We start from the raw sequence: 13,265 nt of genomic DNA, 5'->3' as shown, positions 1-13,265 counted from the left end.
AGCCTCTCTGGGCTCGACGTCCTCAAGTGTAAAACACTCCCAACACACCTGCCTTTCCCTGCCTCACCGGGTTGTGGCGAGGACACGGTGAGATGATGGTGTTGTGCAAATCCAAGGCCCCGTCGACTCCCTATTTCCCCTTGCTCTGCTCGTGTTGAGGTGCGACGTGACGTCTTTTCCTCCTTTAGGGGTTTGTTAAGCGCTTACCACGTGCCAGGAAGAATCAGACCCGGCTCCTCGCTTACTGCCCGTGACCAGGCCCGTCGGTCATTCGTTCGTTAGTACTTATTGAGCGCTTACTCTGTGCAGAGCACTGGACTAGGCGCTTGGCATGAACAATTCGGCCACAGTTCATTCATTCGTTCCTTCGGTCGTATTTATTGAGCACTTACTATGTGCGGAGCGCCGGACTGAGCGCTCGGAATGGACAAATCGGCAACAATCCGTGCATTCGTTCATTCGGTCGTATTTACTGAGCGCTTACTATGCGCGGAGCGCCGGACTGAGCGCTCGGAATGGACAAATCGGCAACAATCCGTGCATTCGTTCATTCGGTCGTATTTACTGAGCGCTTACTATGTGCGGAGCGCCGGACTGAGCGCTCGGAATGGACAAATCGGCAACAATCCGTGCATTCGTTCATTCGGTCGTATTTACTGAGCGCTTACTATGCGCGGAGCGCCGGACTGAGCGCTCGGAATGGACAATTGGGCAGGTCATTGACCATTAGTCAACGGGAGTCCGTCAGCTCTCTCTTCTCCGCAGTGCCAGGCCTTCCTTTAGTTTTTAACAGTATTCGTTAACTTTTACTACGTGCCGGGCACCATACTAAGTGCTGAGGTAGAAACAAGATCCTCAGAGTGGACGCGGTCCCTGTCCCGCATGGGGCTCAAAGTCTAAGTCTAGAGAAGCAGCGTGGCTCAGTGGAAAGAGGCCGGGCTTGGGAGTCAGAGGTCACGGGTTCGAATGCCGGCTCTGCCACCCGTCAGCCGGGGGACCGTGGGCGAGTCACTTCGCTTCTCGGGGTCTCGGTGACCTCATCTGGAAAATGGGGATGAAGACCGGGAGCCTCACGTGGGACAGCCTGATGACCCTGTGTGTCCCCCAGCGCTTGGAACAGTGCTCTGCACATAGTAAGCGCTTAACAAATACCAACATTATTATTATTATTATTACGTAGGGAGGAGAGCCCTGGATAGGGTTTTCAGGTTCTCCATCAGCTGACTCCCCCTCGCCCACCTGCTGACTTGATTTACCAAACCGGTCCTCTCCGCCCCTCATTCTCAACCCTCCCCCCCGCCCCCCCGGCTTCCCCCTTCCACACAACTCCGCCACTTGTCAGGCGTGTGACTGTGGGCAAGTCACTTAACGTCTCTGTGCCTCAGTTCCCTCATCTGTAAAATGGGGATGAAGACCGTGAGCCTCACGTGGGACAGCCTGATGACCCTGTATCCCCCCAGCGCTTAGAACAGTGCTCTGCAGAGTGAGCGCTTAACAAATACCAACATTAACTCCACCTAATACTCAAATCCGGCGACCCACCCCCCTCTCCCCTCCATCAAAGCCTCCCCCTTGGTTCCCCCCACCTCCCCACTCACGTTACCCCATCACTCGCCTCGGTCCTGCCCGAGAAACTCACGTAGTTTTGGGGGTCCGTTGTGTTTTTCCGAGCGTTGGGCGCAGTGTACCGAGCGGGCGCTCAATAAATACTTAAAAAACCACCTCCTCCGGAGGCCATTCCCAGATTAGTCCTTCGCCTTCCGGTCAAGCGTCTCCCCCGGCCCCGTCAGCCGCTTTAAGCGCTGCTCGCTCGTTCTTTTATTCTTTTGTTTTCACTTAGGGGAGCACTGTGGCCTAGTGGATGGAGCACGGGCCCGGGAGTCAAACGCTCTGCTACTCGTCTGCTGTGTGACCACGGGCAGACCTTTTCACTTCTCCGCGCCTCAGTTACCTCACCCGTAAAATGGGGATCGAGACCGAGCCCCACGTGGGGCATGTAGGTCGTGCTTAGAAGAGTGTCCGGCACAGAGCGGGCACTTAACGAATACCACAAAAAAAAATAGGTCATTTGTTTCTTTGCTCTTGATCGAACGTCTTGTACCCCGCCTCTCCTCTCAGCCTACGTTCCCTGCCCCGCTCGTAAGCCCCAGGACGGAGTCCCGCGTATTGCAAGCATTTAACGTCACTCCTGTTGACGGCGGAGTTGGTGACCGGTCCTTGACCAGAGGCAAAAGCAATTATTGACCGGCCACCCAACCACCAGATCTCTAATGCCGTGCCAGTTGGCAATCGCTTTAGCCTGCCGTGGGGCCGGAGGACAGAGGGCAGCTCGGAGAATCAGGAGACCTGGGGGCTATTTCCGGCTCCGCCCGTGGCGGGCTAACGGGGGGCGGGGACTGAGTCCGGCGCTCCGCGCATTAGGCGTTCCGTAAATACGCTCGATTGATTGATAGACACGGCCGTTCCGCCGCGGATCGCCCACCCCCTCGCCCGTTGCACCCCGCGCCCCCGGGGGAGAAGGACGGGCAGGGGCCGGCGAGGGGTCCCGGGGGCCGGTCCGCCGTCTGTGAAACCGCAGGCTGGGTGGGAGACCGGCGAGCTTGCTGAACCGGGACCCTGACGCTAATCCAGATTTACCTTTCCGCAGCTGGTTATCTCGAACGAGAGCCCGGCGGCTCCAAGCCCCCTCTCCCGCCTTCGTCCTGGCCCGAGACCACAGCCCACGCCTTCTCCGGCCACGGCCGGACATCCAGCTGGACGTGAGAGAAGGCGGCGGGCTTAGGTCCGCTTTACTCCTGCTGCTCCCGGTTTTTTTTTTTCCCCTTTATGGCGCTACGCGGCTGGCACCGTTCTAAACGCTGGCGTAGATACGGGTTAATCCAGTTGGACCCAGCCCCAGTCCCATGTGGGGTTCCCGGTCTCAATCCCCACTTTCCAGATGAGGAGACCGAGGCCCAGGGCAGCGAGGTGACTCGCCCCGGGTCACACGGCCGACGAGCGGCGGAGTCGGCACCGGGCAGTGCCGTGCGCACGGTAAGCGCTCGGAAAGTACGGCCGACCGACCGACTCCCGCGTCTGTTTAGGGTTACTTCCTTAGACCGGAAGCTCCCGGCGGGCAGGGAGCGTCTACCACCTCCGCTGGGTTGTCCTCTCCCGAGCGCTAAGGCCAGTGTTTCGTCCACAGGAGGCGTTCAATAAATCCCGCCGACCGACTGGACAGCCGACCCCGGCTCCGAGCCGCTGGTCCCCGCTCACGGGCGCGGCAGGGGAGAACGGGGCACTGACGCTGGGAGGGCCGGGGGAGGGGACGGTTCTGTGCACATAGTGAGCGCTCAACGGATACGACGGAATGAACGGAAGGGGCCCGGTCGCCCCCTCCTCGCCCCCCACCCCGGAGGGACAGGGCAACGACAGTCCCGCGGGGCCCGCCCGGGGACAGAGTCAGGGGGCTGGGCCAGGTCAGTGAGCCGCTCTTTTATTGCATCCCGGCCTCCCGGCGGAGACGAGGCGGAGAGCGAGAGGGGGCGCGGCGGGGTCGGTGCCGCGGGGTGGAGGCCGTCGCCTCTCGCTCCCCGAGCCCGAGGGTGACGCCGGGGACGACCGTCCCGGTCTCCGGGCTGGCGAGGGGCCTCGAGCGGGCGCTTCAGTCATAGTGAAGGCTCTTGAGCGTCCCTCCCGCGAAACGCTTCCGGTCGGGAAAGCCGGGGACCTGTTCGAGGAGGGGAGAGGTCAGCGGGTCGGGCCCGGCCCTGCCCCTCCCCGCCGTCGGCCCGCGCTTTGCCTCCCGCCCGCCGGCCGCGGGGGGGACGGGGGACGCACCTGAGCGCCGTCCCGGAAGAAGTATCTCTTCTCGATCACCTGCGGGGGCAAACGGAGAGGGGGTTCAGCAGAGGCGTTTCTCTGAAGCCCAGCAGTTGCACCGCGCTGGGCCCGACGCTCTGGGGAGGCCCCCGGGAGCCCGCCCGGGGTTGGGCGTCTGCCCGCCGGGAGGTCTAGCCCCGGAGGTCTCGAAGCAGCGTGGCTCAGTGGGAAGAGCCCGGGCTTGGGAGTCAGGGGTCACGGGTTCGAACCCGGATCTGCCGCTTGTCAGCTGGGGGACTGGGGGCGAGTCACTTCGCTTCTCTGGGCCTCGGTGACCTCATCTGGAAAATGGGGATTAAACGGGAGCCTCACGTGGGACGACCTGATGGCCCCGTATCTCCCCCGGCGCTCAGAACGGTGCTCTGCACGTAGTAAGCGCTTAACAAATACCAACGTTATTATTATTCTCTCTTCCGAGAGGGTTTTCCCAAGTAGGCGCTCCTTTCCTCTTCTCCCACTCCCTTCGGCGGCGCCCTGACCTGCTCCCTCTATTCATCCCCGCTTCGGGTCCCACGGAATTTAGGTCCACACCTGTCATTCACCGATTTCTCTTCACGTCCGTCTCCCCACCCTCTGAACTGTAAGCTCGTTGTGGGCGGGGACCGTGTCTGCTTACCGTTCTCGCGTCCTCTCCCAAGCGCTTAGTACAGCGCCCTGCCCAGAGTAAGCGCTCAATAAATACGACTGAATGAATGAATGAGTCCCCGGGGGGAAGAGCCCAGGCACGAGCACCCGGGAAGGGGATCCGGGCCTCCCCGATCCAACGGGACCCGAAGCCCAAGCCGTCCGCCCGCCCGCCGGGCCCCTCCCGTGCCGGGAGGGCGATGGGCCACGCCAACCTGGGCGAGCCAAGCGTCCGGGCCGGTGTCGGGTCGCTGAACACGTAGAGGGGTGGACGAGGGTGAGGGGGGGAGTCGATAATTGAAAGGCAAAATCCTTAGCGGGGGAAGCTGGAGGGAGCGTTGGCCGAGAACCGGCCACTGCCCCTGGATGGGGGGGATCACTTGACCGGCCGAAGAGCCGACCTTAAGTCGGGTGGGCCCTCCCTCGGGGGCAGAGACCGGTCTGGGAGGAGAAGGCGAACGCACGGGGCAGGAGGGCAGGCACCTCCACCGGCCCGCCCGGGCTGGAGCCCGCTGCCCCGGGGCCCGGCGCCGGAGGTCCCGCGCCATCTCTAAACCGGCGGCCGGGCCGGCCGGGAGGGAGGGGAGGGTCGCCCGAGGAGGAGGAGGGGCTGGTGGCGGTGGGGGGGGGGCCGCCCTCCTCGCTAGGACACGGAGGCCGGAGACCAAGCCGACGGACCCACCTTGTCGAAAAACCTGCTCAGCTTGACGGCGTTGGACGAGCCCGCTGCCAGGTAGCGGAGGTGGGTACAGTCCTGGAAGACACCCCCGGGGAGGCGCCGTTAGGACTCCGTGTGCCGGGTCTGGCCCCGAACCACAGAGCCTCCCCGGAGCCGGCCCGGCGCGTAAGGCCGGCCGTGCCCGACCCGGGCTCCGGCCCCCCGGCCGGACCGGGGACGAGCGTCGCCCTCCGTCCGCCCGGTGCCCGCGGCGAAGGTCGATTCGGCACCCGGGACGGGCGCCTGGAGACGGTCCCAGAGAGGCCCGGCTCCGGGGGCGGGGCGTGAGGCGAGACCCGGATCGCACGGTGCCGGGCCGCCCCCCGCCCCAGCTCCGTCCACCTAACCGAGCCGACCCCCGGGAGGTCCCCTCGGGGGCGGGGGAGACCCACCAAATTGATCTCCTCGGCGTTGAAATCTTCAGCCAGGAAAGCTGTCCTGGTGAGGACCTCGTGCCGTTTCCCTTCGGGGATCTGGTCCAGCTTGGTCCCTATGACCAGCAAAGGGAGCTGGTTATCGGCAAACTGTTCCCGGTCGTAGTCCCTGGGAAAGGGGCGGGGGTGAAAGGTGAGCCTCTTTGGCAACTTGCTGGGGACGGGGCGCTCGGTAAATACCAGATCTACCCAGTATCACTCCTACCCCCACGGGGAAATACCGGCCACTCCGCCAACGCTCCCAACCCCAACGTCTTCCAGTGGGGGCCGGGCGACGCTCCGCCGCCTCCTGGCCAATTTCCGAAGACCCCCCCCCCCGAGGGTCCGAAAGTAACGGGCGGAGGGGAGGACGGTCCCAACGGTGACGCGGGACGTAGCTACTCACCCTCCGGTCACCAGGACCCCGGTGGGCCCCTGGTCCCTGTTGAGAGCTTCCAGTGACCAGCGATACAGGTTTTGGGAGGACTTCTTATTGGTCAGGTCGTGGACCAGAATGATGCCTGCGGAAGCCGGGAGGAAAAAGGGGTCAGCGGCCCCCCTGTCGCTCCCGCCCGGTCTGACGTCTGCAGATTTGGAGACGGTCAGTCGGTCGTTCAATCGTATTTGTTGAGCGCAGGTGAGCGCTTGGGAGGGGACAATACAACAACAGACGGACCCATTCCCCGCCCGCAACGAGCTGACAGTCTAGAGGGGGAGACGGACATTATCCTACGTAAATCTGGAGGGTGGAGGGGTCTCAAATTCATTCACTCATTCAGCCGTATTCATCGGGCGCTTCCCGTGCGCAGAGCGCTGTTCTAAGCGCTTGGGAAGTACAATTCGGCAACAGAGAGGGACGATCCCTGCCCACGGTGGGCTCACAGTCTAGAACGGCGGGGGGGGGGCAGTCAGACATCAGAACAAGTAAACGGGCGTCGGGAGCATCATTATAAATAGGATTACAGATATAAACACCTCATTCGTAAAAATAAGTGGAATTAAAACGATAGATACGTACGTACATACACGAGTGCCGGGGGGCGGGTAGAGGAAGGAGAGGGGGTCGGGGAGACGGGGAGAGGAGGAGGCGCAGGGGAAAAGGGGGGCTCCAATCCTATGCTTCTGACCCAAACGCCTGACCGGCCCCACCCCGGCCTTCCCCAAGGGCGCTCCTTACGGGAAGGTCGATCCGGCCTCGGCTAGTTGGCCCGGTGACTTCTTTGCTCCGAGGAAGTCTCGCGTGACTCCTCCGGGAGCCCTCCCTAGCTGGACAGCCTCCTCGTCGGGGGGTGAGACCTGGACTGTAAAAACCTGGGGGGCCGGGGGCCCCTACCTCTAATTCAGTTTCTTACCCCTCTCCCCTCTTGGACCGTAAGCTCCTCGAGGGCAGGGAGTGTTTAGGGCAGGGCCCTGCACCAAGTGAGCGCTCGATAATCGTCCCTCTCTCCAGGGTGCTCGGAGAATACCAGTTACGACGGCACATACCGCGAAGCCACGGTAACGGGGGCGTCCCGCCGTCCGCCAGGCGGACGGCCCGCCGATACCGTAGGTTGGCAGAAGCTAGGGTGCCCGCGGAAGCAGCACGGCCTAGTGGCTGGAGCCCGGGAGTCCGAAGGTCACGGGTTCTAATCCTGGCGCCGCCGCCTGTGTGACCTCGGGCAAGTCACCCCGCTCCTCCGGACCTCAGTCCCCTCCTCTGTAAAATGGGGCTTGAGACTGGGAGCCCCGTGTGGGACAGGGACTGCGTCCTACCCGTCCATCTGGCACCTACCCCAGCACTTAGAACAGTGGCGGGCACACAGTAAGCGCTTAACAGATACCACAATAAATGATCATCGTGGAGTGCCGGGGCCCGAGCCGGACGGGAGAAGAGCACCGGGGCGGAGCCCAGGCGGAGGCTCGACCTCGGGGCCCCGGTTTGGGCAACGGGGAAGTGGGAGAAAGAAAGGGGGGAGGAAAAGGTTTACCGTTCACGGCGTTGTAGAACACCGCTCTCGTGTTTTTCACACTGTTGGCGCTGCCCACCGAGCCGCCGACATCCCACAGTTCGATGTAGTAGGTCTTCTCTTCCGGAGTTCCTTCCTTGTAGTCGTGAACCTGAAAAACCCAGTGACGGAAATCCGCTCTGCGGAGTGCCTACTGTCTGCGGGCCACCGCGCTGGGAGCCCGGGGTGCGAAGAGCACCGTACCGGGCCCCCGGGGAGCACGCGACACAAGAAGATACGGTCTCCGACCGGGAGGAGCTTACGCTCTAATAGGGGCGACAGGAAGGCATCGATTAACTCCGCGCCGTGGGAGCAGGAGGGAAGACGGAGACGCAGACGGAAAGAACCGAAGCAAGCCAGCGTGGAATAAATCAGCCAAAGATCCCGAAGCGCTAGACGGGGATCCGCCTCTCGTCGGCTGCGCGGCCTCGGGCGAGTCACCTCACTTGGCCGTCTCTCCGTTCCCTCGGGGATTAATGCTGGGAGCCCCAAGTGGGACACGGACCGGGTCCAACCCGATTAGCGTCGATCTCCCCCGGTGCTTAGAACACCGTTGGGTAAGCGCTTAAAAACATCCTGGTCATTACGAGACGCGTCCCGGCGAGATGAGTTTCTGAAGGTCTCCACGATTCCTCTCCTCCCCGCTGGTTTTTACCGTCTTTGGAAGTTTAGGATCAAACCGCGGGCCTCCTGGGCCCAAGGGGCCTCTGAGGAGGAAGGCTAAGTCTTGGCTTCCCAGGAGGGCCTCGGTTCCCGGGCCGGAATCTGTCTCCCGGCCCGCGGGACCATAGTCCGGAATGCCGAGGGCCTGGGCGGTCAGAGCCGGGGGGGTCCCCGGATCCACCGTCCGCTGAAATTCGGGAGTCCAAATCCGGTTCTCCCTCCTACTGAAAACGGTGAACCCCACGTCGGACAGGTGTCTGATCTGATTACCTTATAATAATAATAAGGTTGGTATTTGTTAAGCGCTTACTCTGTGCAGAGCACTGTTCTAAGCGCTGGGGGAGATCCAGGGTCATCAGGTGGTCCCCCGTGAGGCTCACAGTTAATCCCCATTTGACAGATGAGGGAACTGAGGCACAGAGAAGTGACTCGCCCCCAGTCACCCAGCTGACAGGCGGCAGAGCCGGGAGTCGAACTCATGACCTCTGACTCCCAAGCCCACGCCCTTTCCACTGAGCCACGCTGCTTCCCCAGCCACCTTATGTCGGCGCTTGGCACAGTCCTCGGTACGGAGTAAGCGCCTAACCAACACCACAGATAGTAAGACCGCGCGGCTAAGGCTGGTCTCAACCCCAAAAGTAGGATTTCCAGGGAGCCTGGAACCTTTCCCTTCACATCACCACGGGGCCCCGTGGCCTATACGATGATTCTCATTCAGTCCTTCAGTCCTATTTATTGAGCGCTTACCGTGGGCGGAGCACTGTACTAAGCGCTTGGAATGGACAAATCGGCAACGGATAGAGACGGTCCCTGCCCACTGACGGGCGCACGTCTGATCACTCAGCCGACTGCTCCGAACGGACCGTGGAGTTAGAGAATAAGCTCAGAGGCAGCCTGGCTCGGTGGAACGAGCACGGAACTGGGAGTTAGGACACCAGGGTTCTAATCCTCGGTCTGCTTTTTTTTTATTTTTTAAAACGGTATCCATTAGGCGCTCACTATGCGCCAGGCACCGTACTAAATGCTGGGGTAGATAGACGCTAATCGGGTTGGGCACAGACCACGTCCCGCATGGGGCTCACCACCAATCCCCATTGTGCAGATGAGGTAACTGTAAACTCGTCCTCTGCGCCGTAAACTCGTCTTTAATTCATTCAGTTGTATTTATTGAGCGCTTTCCGGGTGCCAGACACTCTACCAAGCACTTGGGAGAGTACAGTGTATCGACACATTCCCGCCCACCACGAGCTCCGAGTCTAGAGAGTGCCAGCGCGCCGTGGGCAGGTTTTGTTTCCGTAATACTGTCGTGTTGCACTCTCCCGAGCGCTTAGTACAGCGCCCTGAACACGGTAAGCGTGCAATAAGTACAACCGATTGACTGAGGCCCAGAGAAGTGAAGTGACTTGCCTAAGGTCACACAGCAGACAAGTGGTGGGGCAGGGATTAGAACCCAAGTCCTTCTGACTGCCAGGCCCGGGCTCTAGCCACTGGGCACGCTGCTTCTCATGCTTACCTGCTGGATGACCTCGGTCCAGTCCCTTAATTTTCCTGCCCTTCAGTTTCCCCACCTGTGAAATGGGATTAGCTAGCTGCCCACGGGGGACGTTGGTATTTGTTAAGCGCTTACCCTGTGCAGAGCACTGTTCTAAGCGCTGGGGGAGACACGGGGTCATCAGGTGGTCCCACGGGAGGCTCCCAGTCTTCATCCCCATTTGACAGACGAGGGAACCGAGGCCCAGAGAAGGGGCTGGCTCACAGTCACCCAGCTGCCAGAGTGGCAGAGCCGGGATTCAAACCCATGACCTCTGACTCCCAAGCCCGGGCTCTTTCCACCGAGCCACGGTTTGATTGTACTGTTTCTAATAATAATAATGTTGGTATCTGTTAAGCGCTTACCGTGTGCCGAGCACTGTTCTGAGCGCTGGGGTGGACACAGGGGAATCAGGTCGTCCCACGTGAGGCTCACAGTCTTCATCCCCATTTGACAGTTGGGGGAACTGAGGCACCGAGAAGTGAAGTGACCTGCCCACAGTCACCCAGCTGACAAGTGGCGGTGCCGGGATTCGAACCCATGACCCCGGACTCCAAAGCCCGGGCTCTTTCCGCTGAGCGACGCTGCTTCTCTACCAAGCGCCGCAATTATTATCCATCGATCCATCGCCTACGTCGAGCACCGACCGGGTGCCAAGCTCGGTCCCGAGCACCTGGGCAAGTCCAACGCGATAAGAGTTGGCAACGGCGACGCCCGCCCGCGGGGATTATTCCGGAATATTTTTAACGTTCCCCGGCTCCGGGTCCTCCACGCGCGCTCGTGTCACTTACTCGTTCATTCAGTAGTATGTATTGAGCGCTCGCTATGTGCACGGCACTGTCCTAAGCGCTTGGTACTTACTCGGACATCCACCGAGCAGCCGACGGTCCAGGACGGATTTCCCAGCACTTGGTTCTGGCAGAGCAGATGAACGAGGGATGATTTCCCAACCCCTGCGGAGGGACGGGGACACGAGAGCGTCATCCACGCGGAGGTCGGAGCGTAATAAGGATAATAATAATAATAATGTTGGGATTTGTTAAGCGCTTACTCTGGGCGGAGCACTGTTCTGAGCGCTGGGGGAGAGGCAGGGTCAACAGGTGGTCCCACGTGGGGCTCACGGTTTTCATCCCCATTTGACAGACGAGGTCACCGAGGCCCAGAGAAGACAAGTGACTTGCCCAAGGTCACACAGCTGACAGGTGGTGGAGCCGGGATTAATGACAATAATAATAACGGTGGTGTTTGTTCAGCGCTTACTATGTGCAGAGCCCTGTTCTAAGCGCTGGGGGAGAGACAGGGTCATCAGATTGTCCCCCGTGGGGGTCACGGTCTTCACCCCCATTTTCCAGATGAGGTCACCGAGGCCCAGAGAAGTGCAGTGACTTGCCCACAGTCCCCCAGCTGACAAGTGGCAGAGCCGGCATTCGAACCCATGACCTCTGACTCCCGAGCCCGGGCTCTTTCCACTGAGCCACGCAGCTTCTCTAGAGAAGCAGCCGGCCCGGACCCAGGCCTGCTCCTGCCCCTCGGGACTCGGCCCGGCGACGGGGCGTAGCGAGCGTTTACTGGGAGCGCTGTACTGAGCGCCTGGGAGAGGTCCAAATGACAGACGCGCTCCCGGCCCCCGTTGATCTTACGGTCAAGACGGGGGACTCCCCGTAGCTTGGGAGACCCCAGGGAGGGAGAGGGATAACATCTGGGCTAACTTATGAGGAGTAGCGTGGCCTGGGAGTCAGAAGGTCACGGGTTCTAATCCTGACTCCACCGCTTGTCTGCTGTGTGACCCTGGGCGAGTCGCTTCACTTCTCCGTGCCTCAGTTCCCTCATCTGTCAAATGGGGATGAAGACCGTGAGCCCCACGGGGGACACCCTGATGACTGTGCATCTCCCCCAGTGCTTAGAACAGTGCTCTGCACATAGTAAGCGCTTAAAAAATACCACCACCATTATTATTGTCATTAATCCCGGCTCCACCACCTGTCAGCTGTGTGACCTTGGGCAAGTCACTTGACTTCTCCGGGCCTCGGTGACCTCGTCTGTCAAATGGGGATGAAGAGGGGGAGCCCCGTGGGGGACAATCTGCTGACCCTGTCTCTCCCCCCAGTGCTTAGAACAGTGTTTGGCCCAGAGTAAGCGCTTAACAAACACCAATATTATCATTATTATTCATCCCAGCTCCACCATTTGTCAGATGTGTGAGCTTGGGCAAGTCACCTGACTTCTCTGGGCCTCAGTGACCTCGTCTGTAAAATGGGGATGAAGCCTGGGAGCCTCACGTGGGACCACCCGATGACCCTGTCTCTCCCCCAGCGCTTAGAACAGTGCTTGGCCCAGAGTAAGCACTTAACACCACCATTATTATTATTAATCCCAGCTCCACCACCTGTCAGCAGTGTGACCTTGGGCAGGTCACTTGACTTCTCTGGGCCTCAGTGGCCTCATCTGTCAAATGGGGATGAAGACTGGGAGCCTCACGAGGGACCACCCGATGACCCTGGATCTCCCCCATCGCTTAGAACAGTGCTGTGCACCTAGTAAGCGCTTAACAAATACCATCACTATTATCATCATTGACTTCTCTGGGCCTCAGTCCCCTCATCTGTCAAATGGGGAGGAAGACTGTGAGCCTCCCGCGGGACCACCTGATGACCCTGAATCTCCCCCAGCGCTTAGAACAGTCCTGTGCACCTAGTAAGCGCTTAACAAATACCAACATTACTATTCTTATTCTTCTCTGTGCCTCAGTCCCCTCATCCGTCAAATGGGGAGGAAGCCTGGGAGCCTCACTTGGGACCACCTGAGGACCCCGTCTCTCCCCCAGCGCTTAGAACCGTGCTCTGCGCGTAGTAAGCGCTTAACAAATACCAACATTATTCTCACTGACTTCTCTGGGCCTCAGTTTGCTCATCTGTCAAATGGGGAGGAAGCCTGGGAGCCTCACGTGGGACCACCTGAAGACCCTGGATCTCCCCCAGCGCTTAGAACAGGGCTCTGCACCTAGTAGGCGCTTAACAAGTACCAACTTTATTATTATTATCCTTAATAAAGAGGATGGATGGATGGATGGATGGATGGATGGATGGATGAATGAATGAATGAGCGAGTGAATGAATGACAATGGCGGCCTGAGGAAAGGGGCCCCTTCGCCCCCCTCCAGACGCCGCTTACGTAGCGACGCCGCTTACGTGACGACGTCGCTTACGTGCCGCCGCCGCCCCGCTGCCTGCCGGGAAATGTAGTTTCGGCCGCCCGAGCGGGGCCCCGGCCTCCAGGCGCGGGGAAGAAGGGCCGGGCGGAAAGGAGGCGAGCTCCAGGCCGCCATCCACCCCGACCACTCACCCGAGTCGCCCAACACCAGCACCTTCACCCTGTCCAAGGCCATCTTCCTCCTCCTCCTCCCCAACGGCCCGGACGCCGCCCCCCCCCCATTGGCCGGACGCCGGCCCTCCTCGGGAGCCGATTGGCCG

At 60.6% G+C, this 13,265-nt stretch overlaps 1 protein-coding gene across 1 annotated transcript; it reads right to left on the bottom strand.

Annotated features, from left to right (window-relative positions):
* Positions 1–3,458: 3,458 nt before the first annotated feature.
* LOC114817472 (rab-like protein 3) lies at positions 3,459–13,214 on the bottom strand. Its single transcript, XM_029081432.2, has 8 exons — positions 13,138–13,214; positions 10,657–10,748; positions 7,584–7,713; positions 6,023–6,137; positions 5,596–5,746; positions 5,168–5,239; positions 3,820–3,858; positions 3,459–3,709 (listed from the first exon to the last, which is right to left on the bottom strand). Exons 1-8 carry the CDS (start codon positions 13,178–13,180, stop codon positions 3,644–3,646), a joined length of 708 nt encoding a protein of 235 aa, XP_028937265.1. The 5' UTR covers positions 13,181–13,214; the 3' UTR covers positions 3,459–3,643.
* Positions 13,215–13,265: the final 51 nt, after the last annotated feature.

Source organism: Ornithorhynchus anatinus, chromosome 16 (assembly GCF_004115215.2).
Source record: "Ornithorhynchus anatinus isolate Pmale09 chromosome 16, mOrnAna1.pri.v4, whole genome shotgun sequence".
NCBI classification, from domain to species: Eukaryota; Metazoa; Chordata; class Mammalia; order Monotremata; family Ornithorhynchidae; genus Ornithorhynchus; species Ornithorhynchus anatinus.
This window is presented reverse-complemented; position numbering and strand designations above follow the sequence as displayed.